Source organism: Hyperoodon ampullatus (assembly GCF_949752795.1).
Source record: "Hyperoodon ampullatus genome assembly, chromosome: 2".
Lineage (NCBI taxonomy): Eukaryota > Metazoa > Chordata > Mammalia > Artiodactyla > Ziphiidae > Hyperoodon > Hyperoodon ampullatus.
This window is the reverse complement of record NC_136915.1, coordinates 12,331,346-12,356,272: the sequence shown is the minus strand read 5'-3', so window position 1 is coordinate 12,356,272 and position 24,927 is coordinate 12,331,346. Positions and strand designations below refer to the sequence as shown.

General features: G+C 46.7%; 1 protein-coding gene across 1 annotated transcript in view; it reads right to left on the bottom strand.

Moving 5' to 3' along the window:
* LOC307063677 (forkhead-associated domain-containing protein 1-like) overlaps positions 1-10,642 on the bottom strand; it is a gene marked incomplete at both ends in the record, with an annotated part of 98,541 nt that extends 87,899 nt beyond the window's left edge. The window contains 1 exon segment of the mRNA XM_079719919.1: positions 10,550-10,642. Coding sequence (XP_079576045.1) covers positions 10,550-10,642 — 93 coding nt within the window.
* Positions 10,643-24,927: the final 14,285 nt, after the last annotated feature.

Sequence of the window (24,927 nt, the reverse complement as noted above, 5' to 3'; positions counted from 1 at the left end):
CCCTGCTCAAGCTCACCAGCTCCTTCAAGTCCAAGCGGCCCCCAAACCCTCCTGCCACCCTCACACTTCTGTCCTGAGGCTGGCCCAGTGCCCTTTGGGCCCCCCAGACAGCAGGTCCCTGCTCTCAGGCTTTTCATTCTACTTTGACAACAGCCTCCTAGGTCTTCACCTCCTGCAGCTGCCGGTATTCTCCGTCTGCTTCTCCCGACCCTCCTCCATCCCTTTCCACGGCGCCCTCTGCCCAGCAGGCCCACCTGTGCAGCTACATCCATGGGCTGATGGGCTCCTTGCCTCTGGTTTCTGGTTGGGTTTGGCCAATGGGGGGTTAGAGATCAGAGCAGGGAGGAGAGAGCTTGGGGTACTTACTCCCCTGGCTTCCGTTCTGTGGGGTCACACAGCTTCCCTCAGAGGACTCTGCCCAGCCCTCGGGGTCTCCGGGTCCCAGGAAATGCCCCTGCCCCTCACCCCTCAGCCCTGGGGGTGGTAACAGTCCTCACTCATACGAGCTCTGGGCCCTGCACTATCCTTTGTGGTTTCTCTGAGCCCTGCCCACTCCCTATGGAGTCCCTTCAGGAAACTCCCCTCCATCACTCCACACCCCTGTGAATGTGCCTTCAGCTCCCTGCCAGGACCTGGGCTTCCCAGGCATGGAGAAGCTCTTAGATGGGAACTTCAAGGCTTCTCTTAGCTGCCAAGGGCCTCCGGGTGGTCCTGCCTTCATCCCGCCCTGGTCTGGTCCCTCTCCTCAACCATCTCCTCTTCTGCATCCTCACCTTGACAGTGTAACTTCCGTCTAAGCTGTGAACGTGCTCACCACCCCCTCGGCCTGGAAACGCCGCCCCTTCCCCCTTCCTTTCCTTTATGGTCAAATGGCTTCAAGAGGTTCCTCTCCCGCTGGGTCCTCAACCCACTGCCAGTGCCCTCGGGGGCCTCCTCGGGCTCTCGGCCTCCCTGTGACATGTGACACAGTTGTCAGAGAGAGGCACGTGGCCTGGTGGTTCAGGGGTTGGGGAAGCAGGGCCACGTGGTGGTTATTAGACTGGGCTCGAGCCCAGCTCTCCTACTTCCTAGCAGGGTGACCTTGGGCAAGTGACACCTCAGCTTCCTCATCTGTAAGGTAACAAAAGGACCGTCTTGTAAGTTACTGGTGACGTATAAATGATATAATACATACAAAAGCACTTAGAAGAGAACATAGGGCAAATGGGAAATGTTCTCTATTATGAGCAAGAGGATGGGCTCTGGAGTTAGAAAGCCTTGAGTTCAAGTCCCACCTCTGCTACCTTCCAGCTGTGCAGCCTGGGGCATGGTTCTTTGCTTCTCTTTGGTTGCTCCCTGAGCAGCAAAAATGAGTTTGATAAGCTGGGCTTTGTAGGATTGACAAAAGGTACTGCTTGGTGACATGTTCAAAGGAGTGGGATAACATTTTTGAAATTAACTTGTGTGTGTGTGTGTGTGTGTGTGTGTGTGTGTGTTTTATCTATTTCTTTTAACCTTTTGGTTCTAGGCTATCCCATCCCCCAGCCCCATCTCCCCACTGCCTCAGGAAAGGGATGTAGTGCAGAAATAGTAAAAAAAAAAATGGGGTTTTCAAGAATATGGATATGAGGAAACGGCCAGGCGCTGGTGAGACGAGTCTGGGAGTGGAAGGAAAGAAGAAGCTTCTCTGCTTCCCCATCAGCTGGATCCTTCCTCCCCGGTCTCCCCAGGAGAGCCCTGTGGACCGGCAAGGCCTCAGGAGAGGCTGGTCCTGAAATCAGACTGCCCGAGCCTGGTGCCCAGTGCCCCAGCCTCCCTCTGTGACCTCAGGCAGGATACTCAGCCTATCTGTGCCTCAATGCCCTCATCTGTAAAGTGGGGCAAACAACACTAACCTCCTAAGGATGAAATGAGTTAATACACTCGAGAGTGAAAAGAACAGTACCTGGCACAAAGCAAGCTATCTCTGTGATGAATACCCTCAGCCTGGCAGCAGCTCTCTGGCTCCCTCACCTCTCTCACTGCTTCCAGGTCTCCACGCCGGGCTCCTCTCCCCTCAGATGTCCGTTTCCTCTGCACTCTGTCCATGTGCTGGGGCCACTGTGCCACCCCCTCGATTCGCAGGTGTGTATTTCCAACCCCTGGTTCATCTCCAGGCCCCAAACTGCCTGGCTGCTTCCGGGATGTTGAGGTGCTCACTCAACCACTCCTGCTTCCTGCCCTCTTGGTAACGGTATTATCACCTTCCAGCTCATCCAGCCATCTTTCTCCGTGGCCTGTGGCATTGATCCTACTGATTCTTCCAGAAAGCTCTCAGACCAGTCCCAAAGCAACGGTCCAGTCAGGTGGTAGTATTAATGTGGTGGGCAGAATGGTCTCCCAAAGATGCCCATGCCCTGATCCCCAGAACCTGGGAATATGCTCCATGAGGTGGCCAAAGGGACTGTGCCGATGTCAAGGTTACTAATCAGTGCTCTTAAAAGAGGGAGACTAAGGACTTCCCTGGTGTTGCAGTGGTTAAGAATCCGCCTGCCAATGCAGGGGACACGGGTTCAAGCCCTGGTCCGGGAAGATCCCACATGCCATGGAGCAACGAAGCCCGTGTGCCACAACTACCGAGCCTGCGCTCCAGAGCCCACGAGCCACAACTACTGAGCCCACGTGCCACAACTACTCAATCTGAGTGCCTAGAGCCCGTGCTCCACAACAAGAGAAGCCACTGCAATGAGAAGCCCGTGCACTGCAACAAAGAGTAACCCTCGCTCGCTGCAACTAGAGAAAGCCTGTGCTCAGCAACGAAGACCACACCCAGCCAAAAACTTATAAAAAATTTTTTAAAAAGTGGGAGACTATCCTGGGTTATCCAGGTGGAACTAATTGAACTCCACCAGTCCTTATAAGCAGAGAACTTACTCTGGCTGGATTGGAGAGATAAGTGCTGTTTCTTGCTGGGCCCCCACTTAACAGCCCCAATGCTCCTCTTGCTGGGAAAGCACCAGGTCAACGTTTCCTCTTTACCCAAATCCCCCCCTAGATGGCACCACCTCAGTCTGTTGCATGAAAGAGGATCACAAGAACATTGATCTCACATTTCACTGACAACCCCCATTCTGGATTCCACAGGGAGGAATTTCCCTAGCTTACTCAATTATCTTGTTATCTCAGTTAACTGAGAATTTCCAATTTAGATATTAGATGTTCCCAAAGCTAAATTTACACTCAAAGAGTGAAGCTTCTGGTTTTAGAAGCTTGAGTCAGCTCAGTCTGAAACTCAGCCCCACCTCCCCCGTCTAGCTGTGTGATTTGGGCCAGTTCCTTAACCTTTCTGAGTCCCATGTCCATGTCATCAAATGAGGATAATAATGATAATAGTAGTTCTCACCCGCACAGGATTTGTTTTGTGGATATAATTCTATAAATATATATACAGAACATACATAGATGATGTAGAAAGCCATGTGAGATACAGTAAGTAGTCCATAAATGTATGCTGTAGCTGTTTGTATTATGTATGCTATTCAAAAGATTATGATCTTTCTTTCATCTCACATCCATCAGAATGGCTACTATAAAAAAAAAGGGAAATAACAAGTGTTGGTGAGGACGCAGGGAAAGTGGAACCCTTGTGCCCTGTTGTGAGAATGTAACTTGGTGCAGCCACTATGGAAAACAGCATGGCAGTTCCTCAAACAATTAAAAATAAAATTATCATATGATCCAGCAAGTCTACTTTTGGGTATATATCCCAAAGAACTGAAAGCAGGGGCTTGAAGAGATATTTATACACCCATGTTCATAGGGTTGTTTGCAACAGCCAAAAGGTGGAAACAACCCAAGTGTCCATCGGTAGATGAATGAATAAACAAAATGTGGTGAATCCACAGAATGGAATATTATTCAGCCTTAAAAAAGGAAGGAAATTTGGACACATGCTACAGCATGGATGAACATGGACATTATACTCAGTGAAAGGACATTATACTCAGTGAAAGAAGCCAGTCATGAAAAGACAAATACTGTTATGATTCTACTTATATGAGATACCCTGAGTAGCCAAGGTCATAGAGACAGAAAGCAGAACGGTGGTTGCTGGGGGCTGGGATGGGGGGGCATGGGGAGTTGTTGTTTCATGGGTGCAGTTTCAGTTCTGCAAGATTCAAAGAGTTCTGGAGATGGATGGGGGTGACGGCTGTACAACAGTGTGAATATATTTAATGCCACTGAAATGCACACTTAATAAAAGTGGTTAAGATGGTAAATTTTATGTTATGCATATTTTACCACAATAAAAAAAATGAGAAAAATGAGATCACGATCTAGCCCTTTCTTCTGAACTTTTTCCTCTTGGAAGCCCTCCATCTGCTGGTGAGAACCTAGGCCCATCAATTGCTGTGGTGGGAACTGACCAATAAAGTCAGCCGCCAGTTCCCAAACAGGGGACAAAACATTCCCTGAGGACTGGCGGGACCAAACAGGTGAACCCCCAGAGCGAGGAGCACCTGGGGAGAAGCCAGGGGTGAGGTGGGGGGGAGGGGGGGACGGGAGCACGACCCAGGCGGGAGGACAAGCGCGATGCAGATGGGGAGCCAGCAAGTGCACCCTCCCAGGCCTGTGTCATTCCGTGGATTTCCCCAAGGAGAGTCCACCTGTCACCTAATGTCTCAAAATGTAAGTGTTTGCTTAGAATAAGAGAAACGTGAATTAAAATGACACAGGTACCATACTTCACCCCGTAGATCAGTGAAGATCCAATGGGGGGTCAGCACCCTAGGCTGGGGAGGGAGTGGGAGACGGGCGTCCACTGCTGGCAGGACACCACATCCGGAAACCTCTGGTGGGCAATTTGGCCATGCCCATCAGAGTTACAGCTGTGTGTGTCCTTTGACAGAGCAGACATACCTGCACATCCTTGAAATGATGCAAATAATAGGAGAATCCCAGCAGCCTTGTTTAATAATAATAAACAAGATTATGGTGTAGGCTCTGGTTCTTTTCTGAGAGGCAGCCCAGAACTGGCAGGGGCCAGGAAAAGGGACGAGAGTCATCCGGCTGGATGGGATCTGGGGTGTGTGTATGAGATCAGTCTGGCTTCACGACCCTCAGATCCCACGCGAGAAGGGCTGACAGAGCCTGGAGAGATGGCTAAACCCATGAGAAAGGAGATGCCTGGCAGGACACTGACCACCGAGGGTGAGGGGTGGACACCAGCATTTCATCCCCCTGTCATGTCTGTTCTTTGTTTTTCTCTTCAATCTCCACCCTTCTAGCTGCAGCCCTGCACTGACTTGGGCTGTCCTAGAGCTCAGTCTTCTAGGGATCCTGGGACTTCCCCAGGGTGGGACTGGGGGAGTCCCTGGGGAGGGGGTAGGGTCAGTCAGCCCTTCATTGTTTAACCTTCGCTTCTCTTTTCCTCAAAACAAAGTTTATTGAAATAATACACACACACACACACACACACACACACACACAAGCAGGAGCTCTGCTGATCAAGAAGGGAGAGGGAGGGAGCACTGATGGTGGGGTTCTCAAAGTGTGGTCCTGGAGCCAACTCCAGGGGACTCCATTCCCCCCACCTGAACCTGGGGAGCATATAAATGTGAAGATTCCTGGGCCTTACCCCAAACCCACGGGGTCAGAATGCCTAGGAGTTCATGTTGAACAACCACTCTTAAACATACGGAAAATCCAACAACCACTGGCTTTGGTGTTTCTTCATTCTGGAAGAACTGAGTCCCTTTCTCAGCAGAGTTTAAATAACAGCCACATCCAACTCTAAAAATTACAGTTTACAAGGCACATCAAATCATATAAATTATAACTCGCAAGGTTTAGCTGTGAAACGAGCAAGGCTGAGGCTTTTGAGCCGTGTGAAATGGGAGAGGGGAGATTGTGAATAGAGCTCCTGACGGCTCGTCTGCACACAGCAGCCGGGAGGTGCACTGGCAGGTCTCCCCCTTGTTGACAATGCTTCAAGCCTTCTTCCCACTGCTTTTCAGATAAAGACCAAAACCCTTAGGGTGACATGAAGGAGGCCGACTTGTCCCTTAGCCCTCCTCCTTCCCACTCTGACTTCTGGATGCCCTGGTTTTCTCTCAGTCCCTTGGGCTCACAATATGCTCTTCCACCCCAGGGCCTTTGCACATGCCATTCCCTTCTCCTTTTGTCTAGTTAAGTCCTCCTTGTCTTCCATATTCCTTTCCTTTACAGCCCCAATATTGGAATGGAATTAGTCACACCTTTGTGGGATCATTTGACTTATTTCTCTCTCTCCTGGCAGCTTCCTGATGGCAGGGACCATGTCCAGTTCTGACATCGCCGTACCCCTAGACTTGGCTCGGTGCTGAGGCTCTGGGTAAATACTGTGCAATGAATGAGTGATAGCAACAGTTATCACTGTTGACTATAAACAGTTCTCACTAGCCTGGCTATAAACAGGCTTCCTATTGCCTTAGGGAACCAAACTCCTTACAGGATATAGAAAAAAGTCTGGAGGGTAAAACCCTGCAAATATCAATATTGATTTTTCCCTGAGCCAAATGATTACAAGTGACTTTTATTTTCTTCCTTATATTTTCCTTTCTCCCAATTTTTAAAAACAAGAAGCATGTAACTACCTTCCATTATCGGAAAGAGTAAATGATGTCAAAATACTATGATACCAATAGTCAAAACAACATGTCAGCCTTGCTGATGAGTAGAAATCTTTAGAAGCATGACTGCCTATTCTTTAGGTTTGATCCAGGCCAATAAAACAAACAATCTTTTTTATTTGCTAGATGTAACCTCTGGGTAATTGCAAGGATGATTTTTAGTAATATAAATCCCTGAAATTTTTTTTTTTTTTTGCGGTACACGGGCCTCTCACTGTTGTGGCCTCTCCCGTTGCGGAGCTCAGGCTCCGGACACGCTGGCTCAGCGGCCATGGCTCGTGGGCCCAGCCGCTCCGCGGCACGTGGGATATTCCCGGACCGGGGCACGAACCCGTGTCCCTTGCATCGGCAGGCGGACTCTCAACCACTTCGCCACCAGGGAAGCCCAGTGACGTATTTCTTAAGCTACGTCGGAGGAGCAGTCAGCAGTCAATTATTTCTATACAATGAATGCAACTCAATTTCTGTCTAGTTACTAACTGTCCTCATTAGTTCCCTTTTCCAAATGGCTTATTAATGTCAGTGGATCCTCATCTCAACCCTGTGCACCTCTGAGGATTCTTCTCAGTCACTGTTTTATGAGACCATAATAATGATCATTGTGTCATTCACTGAGCACCACATGCCAGGCTCTTTATATGCATTTCTCACTTAATCCTCAGAATAACCGTGAGGTAAGAGGTTTACAGACAGGGAAAAGGAGCTCAGAGTGATTAAGTAATTTGTTTGAAGTCACTCAGCCACAAAGTAGCCTAATGAGATTCAAACCCAGGTCTGTCTATCTCCAAAGCCTGTGCTTTTAAAAATTACTACAGTTTTCTAATATCATAGTCAGGTTCAAAACAGAGATCTCTGTCTCTACTTTAGCCAGACAGGAAATAAAACTACCCCAAATCTATGCCTTGTTAGGATAAAGAAGAAACTACAGTTCTTCTTCTTCTTCTTTTTCCTCCCACTTTGCACACTGAACAGATGTTCTGTGTCCTTGAAGGGAGACCATATCATGGAGGAGAATCTCACGGGGAGGTTCATGGAGTTATCTTTAAATCTGTTGCGTTTACAATAAACATTCTCAGAAAACTAGGAATAAAGGGGGAAATTTCTCACTTCGTAAGAACATGTATAAAAACCCTACAGCTAACCTCCTACTTAACGGTGAAAGACTGACTGCTTTCCCCTAAGGTCAGGAACAAGCAAATATAAGGATTTATACACTGCTCTTGTTCAGCAGAGTCCTGGAAGTCTTAACCAGGGAAATAAAGCAAGGAGAAGAAGATTAAAGGCATTCACATCTCCTTTTCTGAAAGGAGAAATAAAATTATTCTTATTTGCAGATGACATGATTGTTTATGTATAAAATCCCAAGAAATCTACAAAAGCCCTTATATAAGAAAGTGCAGTTAAGGTTGCAAGATACCAAGAAGCATACAAAAATCAACTGTATTTCTATATACTGTCAATGAACATGTGGACACCAAAATTAAAAATATAATACCATTTACAATCACTCAAAAAAGAAAAGAGAGACATACTTAAGTGTAAATCTAACAAAACATGTACAGGAGTCGTATGCTGAAAACTACAAAACACTCATGAGAGACACTGAATAAATGGAGAAATATACCGTGTTCATGAATTGGAAGACAATGTAGGAGTATATCAATTATTCTCACATTGATATATAGGATAAAACACAATTCCAATCAAAATTACAGCATGATATTTTGTATATACAGACAGGCTTACACTAAAATGTAAATGGAAAGGCAAAGGAACTAGAATAGGTTAAAAAAATTTTTAAAGAAAAGTGGGAGGAATCACTCTACCTGATTTAAGACTTACATAGCGACAGTAATCAAGGCTATGTCATAATGGTAGATCCATTATGACAAATAGATCCATGAAACATAATAGGGAACTAAGAAGTAGCCCCCATAGAAAGTATGGCCAGATTATTTTTGACAAACTTGCAAAAGCCATTCAATGGAGAAAGGATAGTCTTTTCAACAAATGGTTCTGGAACAATTAAATATCCACATGCAAGAAAAATGAACTTTGACCTAAATCTCACATCATAAACGACAGTGAACCCAAAATGGTTCATAGATTTAAACATAAAACTATAAAACACTTAGAAGAAAACATAAGAGAAAATCCTCAGGGTCAGGGACCTTGTGGCATGTTCTTAGACATGACACTAAAGGCATGATCTATAAAAGAAAAAATAACTACCTGGACTTCATCAAAAGTTAAAGCTTTTGCTCTGTGAAATACTCTGCTAAGAGAATGAAAAGACAAGCTACGGATGGGAGAAAATATTTGCAAACCATCTATCTGACAAGGGACTCATATCTAAAATACATAAAGAATTCTCAAAACTCAATGGTAAAAAACTAAACAATTCGATTAGAGACACTTAAAAGATATGAAGAGATATTTCACTGAAGAGGATATGCAGAAGGCAAACACGTACATGAAAAGACATTTAACATCACTATCGATTTGGGAAATGCAAGTTAAGACTATGATGAGATACCACTACACACTTACTAAAACAGCTACAATGAAAAACAGTGTTTATGCTAATTGCTGGTGAGGATGTGTCTCATACATTGCTGGTGGAAATGAAAGATGGTACAGCCACGCTGGATAAGTCTGGCAGTTTCTTTACAAACCGAATATATATAAACACATATGTTAATCCATGCAATCATACTCCTGAGCATTTATCACAGAGAAATAAAAACTTATGTTCACACAAAAACCTGTACACAAATGTTTATAGTAGATTTATTTGTAATAGCCCCAAATGGAAACAAAATGTCCTTCAAAAAGTGAATGTTTAAACATAGGTGATACGTCCATACCGTGGACTATTACTCAGCAATAAAAGAACAAGCTAATAACCTAAATGGATGTCAAGGGCACTACACTGACAGAAAAACAAAAAAATCAATCACAAAGGTCATACATAAATGATGAAAATTATAGAGACGGAGAACAGATTAGTGGTTTTCGGAGCGTGGGGACGATGGTGGGAGGAGGAATTGTGACTATAAAAGGAGCATCACAAGGGATATCTCTGATGATGGAATACTCCTATATCCTGATGGCCACACCCAAATCCACACGTGGTAAAATGGCACAGGACTCCACACATGCTTCGTGCCATTCTCTCTACTATTTGTGCATCTATAATTATTTCAAAATAAAGTTTAAAAAAATCTGTTGAGTGAAGCCTGAGAGTGGTCTGCCTTTCACAGTCATAAAGGGATTCCATTGCATTTCTCTTTCTGCTTCAATATTTTAATCCCTTTCAAAATTTTAAAAGGCTCAAAGCCACTGTTTTTGTAATTCCTTACTTACAATTTCTTCCAACTTCCTTGGCTGTCAATGAGCTGGGACTGTGGACCAAGCCACAGCTAATTCAGAGAATGGAATGAAATGAAGTGAGAGAGCGCTGAGGCCTCGCCCAGGGCTTACCCTGATTTACTACTTGGAGGTACGGGTGCTGGGGAGGGCTCTGAGGGGCCCAGAGTCTCCAGAAGCTCTGGAAAGGGCGAGAGGCCATTGCTCAAACTGGGCACTTCAGGTGGCCGTGGCTGCCAGACGTGGAGCAGGTGAAGGTCAAGCATCAGCTCTACGCCCACCTTCCAAACCGCGCCATCAGGGTGGGACACTGCACACACAGTCAGCAAAGGACACAGGGCCCATCGCACTTTGCACTGTGCTCATTCTTACCACATGTGCCAGGGAGACCCAGCACATGCGGGGAATTGTTATTGGTGGCACACTGAGGAAGGCTGGGACTGTTAGCCAGAGGCTGTGCTTTACAAGAGACTGGAGTCCACAGAACAGTAAGGACTTTTGGTGGTGTGAGGGGTAGGGAGGGTCGGGGACTGGCTAGGAAGAGGTCTTACCTCTAAAACAAGGTCTGAATTTTCATGCCTTCCAATCGTAGTGCTTTTATTCAGGACAAAATAGCCTTCTGCACTCTTTAGATAGGCTTTCATATTCTCTGCTTTCCCTATAAAAGGTTTTCAGAAAACAATTTTGTTAGAAAAATACAGTCTTCTAATTATTCAATGTCATATTTAGAATGAATGGAATACACCATAATGTCCACAGGAGAAGTCAGCAGAGGTAGGAGTGGATAGCTGGATTTAACAATGATCACAATGATAATTCCGCACATTTTTTTTTTTTTTTTTTTTTTTTTTTTTTTTTTTTTTTTGTGGTACGCGGGCCTCTCACTGTTGTGGCCTCTCCCGCCGCGGAGCACAGGCTCCGGACGCGCAGGCTCAGCAGCCACGGCTCACGGGCCCAGCCGCTCCGCGGCATATGGGATCCTCCCAGACCGGGGCACGAACCCGCATCCCCTGCACCGGCAGGCGGACCCCCAACCACTGCGCCACCAGGGAGGCCCCCGCACATTTTTAAGACTGTCCTTTTAACAGTGATATCCGGCATAGATGAGCTTGCTTCTGATCACAAGAGGACATCCTTTATGTAACTCAGAGCACAAACAAGCAATAGCAAAAAAAAAAAAAAAACCCCAAACAAATCTGAATTCCACAGATAACTGCTCTCCACTTCCCATTAAGCTTAGTTTGGGGTTAGTTATCTGACAGAATCAAGTAATCAGTGTTACTAACCCACCAATTATTAGCTCTGTGACTCCGGGTGAGTTACTTATTCTCTCTCTAGGCCTCTGTTTCCTCATCTGTAAAATGGGGCTAATAATACTCTGTATCCCAAAGAGTTTTGTGAGGATTAAATGTGAAGCATCTAGAATGGTGATTGCTACACTAAACACCCATTTGTCCTACTGTGATTGTGACTGTTATTAATCTTGGGCTTCTGAACTTTGACTCAAGAAACCCCAACTTCTACAGAGCTTCTTAAAGTGTGGAAGAGCAGTCATCAAGGAAATGGGCAATAGAAGATACTTTCTTTTTAAGTCACCGCATTCCTTCATATATTTAGGTTGAAAAAAAAATGATTTCCAAAGACAAAATATCAAGATCATAGCTTGGCTGTACGGTCAAGACTCTGTACGTATCTTTTGCTGGCATTTTATTATGAAAATGTCAAACACACAGAAAAGTTGAAAGAAGTGGATGGTGAACTTCTATAGAACCACCACCCAGATTCTACAATCAACATTTTGCAATATTTGCTTTATCACATATCTACCCATCTATACATTTTATATTTTAATGCATTTCAAAGCAAATCCTATACATGTTTTTAAAATTTATTCATTTATTTTTGGCTGTGTTGGGTCTTCGTTTCTGTGCGAGGGCTTTCTCTAGTTGTGGCAAGCGGGGGCCACTCTTCATCGCAGTGCGCGGGCCTCTCACTATCGCGGCCTCTCTTGTTGTGGAGCACAGGCTCCAGATGTGCAGGCTCAGTAGTTGTGGCTCGCGGGCCTAGTTGCTCCGCGGCACGTGGGATCTTCCCAGACCAGGGCTCGAAGCCATGTCCCCTGTATTAGCAGGCAGATTCTCAACCACTGCGCCACCAGGGAAGCCCTATATATGTTTTTTATTTCTTTTATTTTTATTTATTTATTTATTTATTTATTTTTGCAGTACGCGGGCCTCTCACTGTTGTGGCCTCTCCCGTTGCGGAGCACAGGCTCCGGATGCACAGGCTCAGAGGCCATGGCTCACGACCCCAGCCACTCCGCGGCATGTGGGATCCTCCCAGACCGGGGCACGAACCCGTGTCCCCATGATAGCACGCAACACATTCAAGTCTAATTAATCTCAAATGTAAACTTCCAAGAAATGTCTCTTCTGCAGGAAAACCACAGGAAACGCCACTAATCGAAAACTTAAACTTGGATCATGCGCATATTTGTTTTTTAGCTCTCACCCCAGACGTCCCCAAGGCTGGGGTCTTCTCTCTGCTCAGACGTCCCCCCTCGGGGCAACCACCTGACCACTCTGGCTAAAGGCACCCTCAGTCATGTTATTCCCCTGCTAGTTTTCCCCTGCTGTGTTTCCTTCCTTGTACTTATCATTCTCTGACATGTTCTTGTTCCTTTCTTTAGTTATGCTTGCTGTTGGTTTCTCTTTCACTAACATATATGTTCCTGGAAAACCAGAACTGTGTTCATTTTGTTCAGAAGCGATTCTTCATGGGTATGTTGTGTTTGTACCCATCTTCAGAGCAAAGGCATTGAAAGATTTTGTCCTGCACTCACTTTCCGAGGATGCTTGTATGGCAAACAACTTGGGAGGATAGAGGTAATGTTTCTAATAAAGATAACGGCTCCTTCTGGGGCAAAAGTTGGGCAGGTTTGCTAGCAGCCCCTTTCAAAGATTGCAGTTTCCTAAGTTTGGAGTTCCTTACCTGGGACACAGATCCACTGTGGGCACAGCATCCACACTGGCTGCTCTGCAAAACCCCGAGGGACTTTCAGGGCAACAGGAACCAATGTGCATATGCAGCTCTGGCTGCCTGTTATGTCCTCGCCTGTGCTGTGAGTAATCAAGTGCTTTGTTTCTGGCCCAGGAGTCTCTTGTCTTCTGCCAGGAACTATAAGCTGGGCAGGCTAACTTACTAACTTTCAAACAGGGTCAAATGTCAGACCCTTTGCAGTTCCCGCCAGTTCTGTGCGTTACCCCTTCTCCAGGGTAGGGGGCGGCGGGGGGACAGAACCTGACACACAGTAGGTGCTTGGGAAACACTGGCTGAGTGAATGAAAATACAAAGGGCGCCTCAAAGCAAGTCAGTACAGCCAGCTGGCTAGGGAGCTTTGATAGTAACTACCTTTCATTTTTCCTGTCAGTATCTAGCTTAGATGACTCCTTGGAAAACCTAAATTCTATCTCTTTAGCTTTTGGATTGGACAATATTTCTCCACCTTCATTTTGCCCTGTGCATCACTTCCTTGCGTGAAAACACTGTGAAAGTAATTTGAATGTGTGGAGCTCTGTGAATTCGTTCTTACTCAGTGCCATGGAGCACCAGCCACAGGAAAGAGCAAAAGGGCTTCAGTCATCTGCGTTCCCCCGACCACTTTGGATGGCTCAGAATTGGGCTATAGGAGCAAACTTTCTTTTGAGGTTTACAGTGGCCTCAAAGTTCCTTAAAGAAGGAGAGTTCAGACAAGGGGCGGGTGTGTGTGTGTGTGTGTGTGTCTCTGACCATTGGGTGGGTGTTGTCCTTAAATCAGGGGAAACAGGGGATCCTCTCTTAATCCCAGCTATACCCACAGGACATCCAAGAGCTGGCGCCCAGGAGAGGCCTATAGCTCCCGTGCCGGCTACCTTGGGGGGCGAGGTAGGGGCTGCACTTAGGAAGGAACTGCTGGTGTTGGGGCATCTTTTTTGGGGTGCTCCTGGCGACCCGAGCCTGGATCAGAGAGTTCGGACTCGGGTGGCGCTGGGTCCCCTGCCTACCCCAACGCCCTTGACCTCGCAGGACTGGCCTCCTCCGGCCCAGGTTTCCGCCCGCCGCCTCCTCGCGCGCCGCTCTCACCTGGCCAGAGGAAGAAGCCCACGCCTCGTCCTCCGCCTTACCTCCGCTCTGCCGCCCTCCCGCGGAGTCTCCAGCCGGCGGCTCGCAGCCCGCGTGCCCGCCCGGCCTGTGTACAAACGTCGCCACGGCAACGCCATTCTGACGGCCGAGCTGGGGAGGGGCGTGGCGTGCGCGGCGCCCGAGGATGAGGGGGAGGTGCGCTGGCAGCACCCGGCCAATTACAGCCCGCTGCAGCGCTGCGACCCCTCCCCGACCTGCCCCCTAGAGGTCCCCAGCCCCGTTTCCAGGATGGGGAAACAGGCTCAGTGTTCACAGAAGTAGCTGCTCTAGGCTCGGTGCGTTGAGGTGGGCGTGGTCAGGCGTGGGAGGGTAATGGAGCTGAACCACGAGAAGCTTGGAGGTTAGTACCCCCCGTCCCAACGGAATCTCTAGTTCTCTCTGTTGTGGAGGAGAAAACAGAGTAAGCTGGAGTGACCATCACTTCTGGGGGTGGGAGTGGAGATGGGAGATGGGTGCGGTGGAAGGAACACTTCTGAAAGACTGGAAGATTCTCCCACGTGCTAGGGAAGGGGTATTTACAAGCCCAGAGCCTTACTGTTGCTGTCCTTCCCTGTCAAAACTCGCGTTTATTCATTCATGTGTTCTTTACTTCTACAAACATCACCTGAGTCCCTATAAGGTCAGACGGTGGCCCCAGTGTTGACCTGGATCAGATCCTTAAGAAACCCCCCCGCACTCCCCATGGGCACGGGGCTGGGGGGATGGAGCGTGTGGAGAAGACATGCAAATGCCAACTATCTCCCCTCACCCGTGTCACCTTTTTCAGATCAGCCCCTTGTGTCTGGGAGCAGAACAGCCCCGCTGACTACCTACAGAATGCCTCATTTCCCTGGCAGGAAATGACTGACAAGGTGCCCCAAGACAAACTCAAAATATTCATCTGAGAAAGATGAAAGATGGCAGACTCCACTCTAGTCAATTAGAAGAAGATATAAGAGAGAAAAATCATGGAAATCGATATGGGATGGAATATATGGTAAAGATGCTCCCACATGCCTAGAGGCTCTTAGAAATGCACATTCCCTGGCACAGACCTCAGAGATTCTGATGAAGCAGCTCTGGAGCATGGTCCAGGAATGAATTTGTTGCATTCTTGCAAATTCCTTGTGCATTTGTTAAAAGCTTGGCAAAACCTCAGGACTTATTCAACCCTGCAGTTGAATCGCAGAGCCCTCCCAGCACTTGTCCCTAGAAATCTCTTCCAGGCCCTCAGTCAGCCTGGAAGGTTCTGCCTGGGTTAATTCCATTCGACCAGAAAGACCTTAGGAATGTATGAGGAGTGACCACAGAGGCCGGGGCCCTGAGTGGTAACTTCAGAGGAACAGAGAGGGTCAGGCTCAACTCTCCAGGCACATTTCTGCCTCAGGGCCTTTGCAGTTACTGTTTCTTCTCCCTACCAGGCACTTCCCCCAGGGATCTCCTTCAGCTCCTTCAGATTTTTACTCAAATATCACCCTATTTAAAATGGTCTAGGAATTCCCTGGCGGTCCAGTGTTTAGGACTCGGTGCTTTCACTGCCCGGCTCGATCCCTGGTCGATCCTGAAAGCCCCATGATGCCACCAAAAAAACCAAACCAAAACAAAAAACACCCCCCCAAAAACATGAATAACAAAACAAACACCTCACTCTATTGCTCTTCCCTCCATCTTACCACTCCTCTAACATGCTATTTCTTTAGTTTCCTTCTCTTATTTGTTGTCAGTCTCCCCACTCCCAACTCCCCCCTGCCCCCCAACTTAAGCTCCATGAGAGCAGGGATTTTTTTTCTCTTTTGTTCACTGCTGTATCACCAGTACCTAGAGCAGTGCCTGAATGAACGAATGAGTGAATGAACAGGGGCAGCCCTTGCCACCCGCCCACAGCCTTGCCTCCTACTCTTGAGCTGCTGAGCTGAACTGTCCTTACCCCAGGACCTAGGCTTCTGTAGCCTTGGCCCTCCCCAGCCCCACCCCCATCTCCATGCTTGTCTTCAGTGTCATCAACATGAGCACAGAACGCAACCCTGCTCACTGCCAGCCAGACCCTACGGAGCCCATCCAGGCCAGCCCGGAGCCGGAGCCGCCCTTGGCCCCCTGATAGGCTTGGGAGAGCCTATGTTGCCATTAGTCCATCTCTCGATGAGGAAATACTAAACGGAGAACAAAGCTGACATTCAGGCTCACTGGAGCAGAATTTGCCAAATCTTGATTGGATCCTGCCGCTCCCCACAGGATGCCACAGTCATCTCAAAGGGTGTGTGAAAGTCTTAAAACGCAGTTCCATGTCATCCACTTAAATTTCAAAAACAGAAACTAAAATACCCCAATAACTCATGGCTTTATCATAGCATGTCCTGCGCTGAGTGAGAGTTGTACTTTGCGATGATGGGGTGTTCAAAATACTGCACCTGGGGAATTCCCTGGCGGTCCACTGGTTAGGACTTGGTGCTTTCACTGCCATGGCCCGGGTTCAATCCCTGGTGGGGAAATTAAGATCCCGCAAGCCACACGGCATGGCCAAAAAAAAAAAGAGGTTTCTAGCTTATATGGGCTCCTTGGTGATGCCTGTAATCAATCAATCTTATTGAGCTCTGGGTGGCTACCAAGGCTGTACTGTATCTCCATCAACATCAGGATGCTGGTGTCTGAAAGGCCTGGGTCCAGGTCCCAGCTTTGTCTTTCCCAGCTGTCCTCATAATACTGGAGCGAGTAATGTTAACTCCGGGCTTTCCACCCGCAGGGCACTGTCCCAGTCTTTCCTGTGGATCATCTCATTTAATCCTCACCATAACCTAGGGCAGTAGGTGTGTGTGAAACACCTGGAACAGGGAGCTCTGCAGAGAAGCGCTCAAAAATGTCGTGATTGGTATTATTTCTATCACATCACTCCCACTTGAACAGGAAAATAAGGCTCAAGAGACATGGAGGTATGTGACCAAGGTGACACAGACAGAAAAGAATTTGAATCTAGATGACTGTGATGGGAAGGTATTTTCCCCGGGGACTACAGGTGACAGGTGTCACAGCCACGAGACACCTATGCTCACCACCTGCTTTCCCTCAGCCCTGAACAATCTGGGCTTCTGGCTGTCCTGAAGTTTTGGCAGTGCCTGCAGCAAGAGGTGGAGGGAGCTGAGGCCAGGAGCTGGTAGCTGGGGCTTGCCAGGGTCCTCTCCTGCCACCCACTGGGCTTCTTTCCTGCAGGACCTCTGCCCCATAAAATCTCACTCGGCCACAGTTACCTTCCCTGGGCTGTCCTTGACTGGGAGAGCCCATCCACTGTGCCCCCTCCCCAGATCTGCTTGTTGTCATCTGCATTCCAACAAGAAATGAGTGCTGGCCTCCCCCCTGGAAGAGGTAGGGAGCTTGCCCAGCCTTTAAGGGGTAAGAGAGAGCCAGGGAAAGAGCTGAACAGGAGAAAGGGAGAGTAAAAGAGAGAGAGAGCGCTTGAAGATCAGGAAGTAGCTAAGCTGTTGAGTAGGTGACAGATGGGAGAGCAAAGGGCCACTGGAGGCTCCACAGTCCATTACTAACCTGATGCGATGGGCTAAGGAAATGCAGGTTTTTATATACACACACACACACACACACACACACACAGGTTCACAAAAATAAATTCAAACCACAAAATAACAGCTGGTCACTGAGGCCTTCTGCGGCCGTGCTCACTCCCTTCCCCTGTCAGAAAATGAGAAGTCACCCAGGTGTTTTCTCAGATAGAGACAAGGCGGGTTGGGACATTCATCTCTTGCAAATCAGAGATGTGCCGCGGGCTTCCCTGGTGGCGCAGTGGTTGGGAGTCTGCCTGCCAATGCAGGGGACGTGGGTTCGAGCCCTTGTCTGGGAGGATCCCACATGCCGCGGAGCAACTAGGCCCGTGAGCCACAACTACTGAGCCTGCACGTCTGGAGCTTGTGCTCTGCAACAAGAGAGGCCGCGATAGTGAGAGGCCTGTGCACCGTGATGAAGAGTGACCCCCGCTTGCCACAACTGGAGAAAGCCCTCGCACAGAAACGAAGACCCAACACAGCCAAAAATAAATAAATTAATTAATTTAAAAAAATTAAAACCAAAAAACCACTCTCTCTAAAACAAACAAACAAACAAACAAAAAAACAGAAAAAAAGCTTTGCCAGGGAGGTCAGTCTGTATGTTCTGTTTGAAAACTGCAGATGAAGGGTGCTGATCCCACCTCTGATCAGCCTGGTTTCGTTTGTTTGTTTGTTTTATTCTGTCTGTACCTCACTTCTCTCACCTGTAAAATGCAGGTAATAGCAGCATTGACTGTAAAGACCAAATGGGTTAATATGTGTGAAGTACTCAACTGTGCCCGATCCCACAGACTCCTTGTGTGAATGTCCGCGTTGCTGTCTGTCTGTTTGCTTGTTTTTGTTGTTTTCTTGATGATGTGGGAGGACAGCACCATCTCAACCTGATCACAGCCATCCTGGGGAGAGCTTTGATTTGCATCGTCTCAGTCCCAACCCAGAGCAAACTTGACCTCTGAACACTCGCATATCATCTTGCTTGTTGCCCAGGGACCTTTCTGGGTGTGGGTGTCAGAGGCAGGCTGAGTTCCCCTGATCGCTGCTAGAGGGATTCTTAGAATCCAGCTGGTCTCTGTGGCGTGGCACGTGCAAGACAACTCCATATATTTGACTTCCAGGCATCCAGGCAAATCAACCTCCACTACTTTTTTTGGGGGGGATTAACAATGAACCACTATGAATGAGGTTAACCAAACTAGCTAATATTTACTGAGGCTTGTTAGGTACCAGCCACTATGCCATACACTGTTTTATTTAATTCTTGGCCCAACCCATTTCACAGAAGCGGGCTCAGAAAAGTCAAGTAACTTGCCCAGTTACAAATCTTGTAAGTGATAGGTCCAAGATTCGAACCCTAGCTGTTGGACTCCAGCATATTTTCTTTTTTGTAATGTTTTGTTTTCAAAACATAATATACATCTCGAAAAGAATACAACTGATAAGTGTACGCTTGAAGAATTTTCACAAAGTGTATGCACCCACCCTAACCAGAACCCAGAACAAGAAGCAGAACATCACCACCCGCCCCCGCCCCTCCGAGAAGACTCCCTGTGCTCACTTCTGGTTACCCCCTCCCGCTTGTCTGACTTCCAATCATAGATTAGTTCTGCTTGGTTTTGAACTTCATGGAAATGGAATCTTACAGATTCCATTTGCTGCCTGGTTTCTTTCACTCAACTATGTGAGGTTCGACCACGTTGTCTGATGTAGCTGTGGTTCATTCATTCTCACTGCTGCATTGCATTACACTCTGTTATCTATTCCTGCAGAACAAATTATGGCAAACTTAACGGATCCAAAAAACACACACTTATGTCACAGTTTCTGTGGGTCAGGAATCCGGGCACTGCTTACCTGGGTTCTCTGCTCAGGATCTCTCCCAGGCTGCAATGAGGGAGGTGGCCAGGGCTGGGGTCTCATCTGAGGCTCAGCTGGGGAAGGATCCTCTTTCCAGTTCATGTGGTGGTTGGCAGGATACAGTTTCCTGAGGGTTGTTAGTTAGTCTGAGGGCCTCACCTCCTTGCTGGCTGTTAGCCAGAGATCCTGCACTGTTTCTTGCCATGTGGGCCTCTCCATAAGGTGGCTTGCTTCATCAAAGCCAGTGAGAGTCCATAGAGAGAGTCTCCAGGCAAGATGGAAGTTACAATCTTCTGTAACATAATCACAGAAATGGCATGCCCATCACCTTTGCAGCATCTACTGATTAGAAATAAGGTACAGTCCTGCCTACTCTCAAGGGGAGGGGACACAGAGGTGTGAACACCAGGGATAATTGGGGGCTGTTGTGTATGCCTTTTGGTATGCACATGTGCACATATCTCTTCGGTATACATCTAGGAGTAGAATTTCTGGGTCACACATACATCCGGCTTTACGAGATTCTGCCAAACATTTTTCCAAAGTGCAGGTACCCTCTACACTCCCTCAGCAGGCTATGAGCTTCCCAGTTAGAGCACATGCTTTCGATACACTCCTCCCCTCTCTCCTTACAGAAGGGGTGTTTGAGCTGGGGCGCTTTGGGACGACAGGTCCTAATTCTGGCCCCATGTCAGAATCACTGAATTCCTGGGCCGCTTCGCCAGACATTCTGATCATTTCAGGGCTCAGATACAAACTGGAAGGTCCACTCCATGAGGCGAGGATCCCTGTATCCTTGGTGCCCGGAGCAGTACCTGGCAGCAGTACCTGGCAAGTACCAGGTAGCTGGCACTCAATAAATGTTTCTTTGATTAAGTGAATGAGTTTAGGAAATATTGTTCAAGAGATGGACCCCAGGGCGGGTATAAGCTGCTTAAATGGGAGGGAAACTTTGTTGAGTCTGAGGCTGTGTGCATTTTTCTGGGAAGAGGGCTCAGAGCCTCAACAAGGTATGTCCCCAACAAAGGTTAAAGGCCGCCTGGATTGGATACTGTCCGGCTTAGGTATTTTATCACATGAAGAAAGAATTGGTCCCAGGGTAGGTGGCATGGGAACTGTGGACAAGGTCCCATGGTCCTTAGAAGTAAAAAGCGAGACAGCGCTTGCCTGGGGTGGCTCATAAACTGACACCTTGCTTGTTTTGTCCTTTGACCCATGGTAGTTCTTTTGGTACATCTAGCCACTGCCTGGCCTCCTGGGACCCTCCCTGTGTCTGTCTGTTGAACAGAAAATTCCAGAAGGCCTCGGTGCCCTGAGTTTCCATCGGGGGCAAGCCAACATGAGCCCTAGCTTTTGAAAAACCCCTTTCAATCAATAGAAAGCCTCCCAGTTTATCTGGTTTGAGATGACCTCATCCTTTGTCACCTTCTCTCTTGTTTTCTGGAGGTTGTTCAGCGTCTTGCTGCTGTCTGCATTCTTTTCTCACGTGAACAGTGCACCTATTTTGGGCATTTTGTCGCTGTCGTTTTGGGTCATTCCCGTCACACATTTTTTGTATTCCTTTCCAGTCAGATCAACCTCATGCCTCTCTAGACATTTCTTCTCAGGTTTCCTCTGAATCATTTCGTTTGGTCTAAATATGTCCAGTGTTTCCTCCTTCCTCACTGCACTCCACATAGACCCTCTCTTTTCCGCGGAAAAACTGTTCTTTTCTTTCGAATCCCTTACCCAAATCCTCATCTTTCACCATGTTTTCTGACTTCTCCTAAGAACTGATTGTTTTTTGAAACTGAAGCCTCAAATATCATCCCTTCTAATCTGGGTCTGAATTTGGATCATGGTCAAGAAGCAGGCGAGACAGGAACGTGGCTGGGTAATTAGGATCCTCAGCAGAAGGGCTGAGTGTTCATTGGGGTGGTCAGAGGGGCCTGGGGATGGAGCGAGAGGTATCTTCTTCTGCCTCGGGTAGGGCTTAGGGTGGGGTTGTCAGGAAAGCGCTAAGAAAAAAGGAACCATTTGACTTGAGTTCTGAAGGATGAGTAGGATTTCAGGAGGCAGAGCAGGGAGAGAAGAGGATGGTCCAAGGAAGGAGCAGTGGGAACGGAGGCTAGAAGATGAGCAATCAGAGAAGCTAGGTACAGGAGTACAGAAGGAGAGGGGTGGCCAGGTGCTGAGACCGCAAACTGAAGGTCCAAGGTCAGCTCTCAGATATGTTTGTCTGGCTTTCCCAGCGTGTTAAAAGACTTTTAATTAGTTGCTGAAGGGAGAGGCCTCTTTCTGTGGAGTGACAGAGAAACCTATTCAAATTGTCTTTAGCATGAATGCAAATTCACTGGTTACCAAAAATGAAAAGTCTAGAGGGAACCTCTGGGTTCAGGCTCAGATGATTTCATGAGGCCTTGGCCTCTCTCCAGCTCTCAGGGATTCCTTGAACCATGTGGATCCAACCTTAGACAGAATCTCTGTATAATGGTCACAAAAAGGCGGCCGAAGCTCCAGCCCTTCCATCTTCTCAGCTTTGAGTTCCATAGGGAAGGATAGGAGTCTTTTTCCTAAGCTTCCCCCAATGGCCTCACTGCTTCTCATTTTCTCTGGGTGGGTCACAAGCCCATTGCTGAGCCAATTATTGTGGCCCAGGAGACTGCTCTGATTGGCTGAGCTTGACCCACATACCCATCCCTGCAGGCAGAGGTGGAATCAACACCGTCTCTGAGAAACTGGACTGAGACTAGGAGAAAGGTGTTGTCCCCAAAGGGGGATCATAACGCCATAATATTTTAGAAGAGAGGTGAATTGTTATTAGGTGACAAAAACCAGATGTCTACCACAGTAGCCAACATTTACAGATCATTAACATCTGGATTTATGCCTTTTTTTGGGAAAATGGGAATATCTGGCAATACCTGGACTCTCTTCTTGTATATAGATCAACAATCTGCTGGGGCTGAGTAGAGGCGCCCTCTTTAGATACAGCCTATGTTCTGCCTGCCCAATGCACTGCTCCTATTTCCTGTCTGGCTCCTGGAAGCACTTGAATTTTTATTGCCAGCATAATTTGATTCTGTAAAGAAATCTGTTTTTCCCACCAGAATGGAAGAGCCAAATGTACAGGGGTCAAATAGCTCTCCTGTGCTCCCACAAACTCCTGAGGACAAATGCCTGGCCATTTTTGATAGTCTCATTCCTTGCTCATTTTAAAAGCCTTCTTTAAAAAAAAAATATTGAATACATAGTGATTTTAGAATCTGTTATCTAATAATTCCAACATCTGAAGTCTTTGGGTGGGAGTGGCAGAGGGGTGGTGTCTCAAAGTCTTGTTTGTTGTGACTGCTTACTCTGGCTCATACTGACTTATTGCTTGGATGTTTAGTAATTTGACTGTGATCTCATTCTTTTTTTTTTTTTTTAGCTCTATCAACATTTTTTTTTATTTTGCTTTATAACAAATTTAATCAGTTATACATATACATATGTTCCCATATCCCCTCCCTTTTGCGTCTCCCTCCCACCCTCCCTATCCCACCCCTCCAGGCGGTCACAAAACACCGAGCTGATCTCCCTGTGCTATGCGGCTGCTTCCCACTAGCTATCTACCTTACATTTGGTAGTGTATATATGTCCATGCCGCTCTTTCACTTTGTCACAGCTTACCCTTCCCCCTCCCCATATCCTCAAGTCCATTCTCTAGTAGGTCTGTGTCTTTATTCCTGTCTTACCCCTGTGTTCTTCATGACATTTTTTTTTCTTAAATTCCATATATATGTGTCAGCATAGAGTATTTGTCTTTCTCTTTCTGACTTACTTCACTCTGTATGACAGACTCTAGATCCATCCACCTCATTACAAATAGCTCAATTTCATTTCTTTTTATGGCTGAGTAATATTCCATTGTATATATGTGCCACATTTTCTTTACCCATTCATCCGATGATGGACACTTAGGTTGTTTCCATCTCTGGGCTATTGTAAATAGGGCTGCTATGAACATTTTGGTACATGTCTCTTTTTGAATTATGGTTTTCTCAGGGTATATGCCCAGTAGTGGGATTGCTGGGTCATATGGTAGTTCTATTTGTAGTTTTTTAAGGAACCTCCATACCGTTCTCCATAGTGGCTGTACCAATTCACATTCCCACCAGCAGTGCAAGAGTGTTCCCTTTTTTCCACACCCTCTCCAGCATTTATTGTGTCTAGATTTTTTGATGATGGCCATTCTGACTGGTGTGAGATGATATCTCATTGTAGTTTTGATTTGCATTTCTCTAATGAGTAAAGATGTTGAGCATCCTTTCATGTGTTTGTTGGCAGCCTGTATATCTTCTGTGGAGAAGTGTCTATTTAGGTCTTCTGCCCATTTTCGGATTGGGTTGTTTGTTTTTTTGTTATTGAGGTGCATGAGCTGCTTATAAATTTTGGAGATTAATCCTTTGTCAGCTGCTTCATTGGCAAATATTTTCTCCCATTCTGAGGGTTGTCTTTTGGTCTTGTTTATGGTTTCCTTTGCTGTGCAAAAGCTTTTATGTTTCATTAGGTCCCATGTGTTTATTTTTGTCTTTATTTCCATTTCTCTAGGCGGTGGGTCAAAAAGGATCTTGCTGTGATTTATGTCATAGAGTGTTCTGCCTATGTTTTCCTCTAAGAGTTTGATAGTGTCTGGCCTTACATTTAGGTCTTTAATCCATTTTGAGCTTATTTTTGTGTATGGTGTTAGGGAGTGATCTAATCTCATACTTTTACATGTCCCTATCCAGTTTTCCCAGCACCACTTATTGAAGAGACTGTCCTTTCTCCACTGTACATTCCTGCCTCCTTTATCAAAGATAAGATGACCATATGTCCGTGGGTTTATCTCTGGGCTTTCTATCCTGTTCCATTGATCTATCTTTCTGTTTTTGTGCCAGTACCATACTGTCTTGATTACTGTAGCTTTGTAGTATAGTCTGAAGACAGGGAGCCTGATTCCTGCAGCTCCATTTTTCGTTCTCAAGGTTGCTTTGGCTATTCGGGGTCTTTTGTGTTTCCATACAAATTGTGAAATATTTTGCTCTAGTTCTGTGAAAAATGCCAGTGGTAGTTTGATAGGGATTGCATTGAATCTGTAGATTGCTTTGGGTAGTAGAGTCATTTTCACAATGTTGATTCTTCCCATCCAAGAACATGGTACATCTCTCCATCTATTTGTATCATCTTTAATTTCTTTCATCAGTGTCTTATAATTTTCTGCATACAGGTCTTTTGTCTCCTTAGGTAGGTTTATTCCTAGATATTTTATTCTTTTTGTTGCAATGGTAAATGGGAGTGTTTCCTTGATTTCACTTTCAGATTTTTCATCATTAGTATATAGGAATGCCAGAGATTTCTGT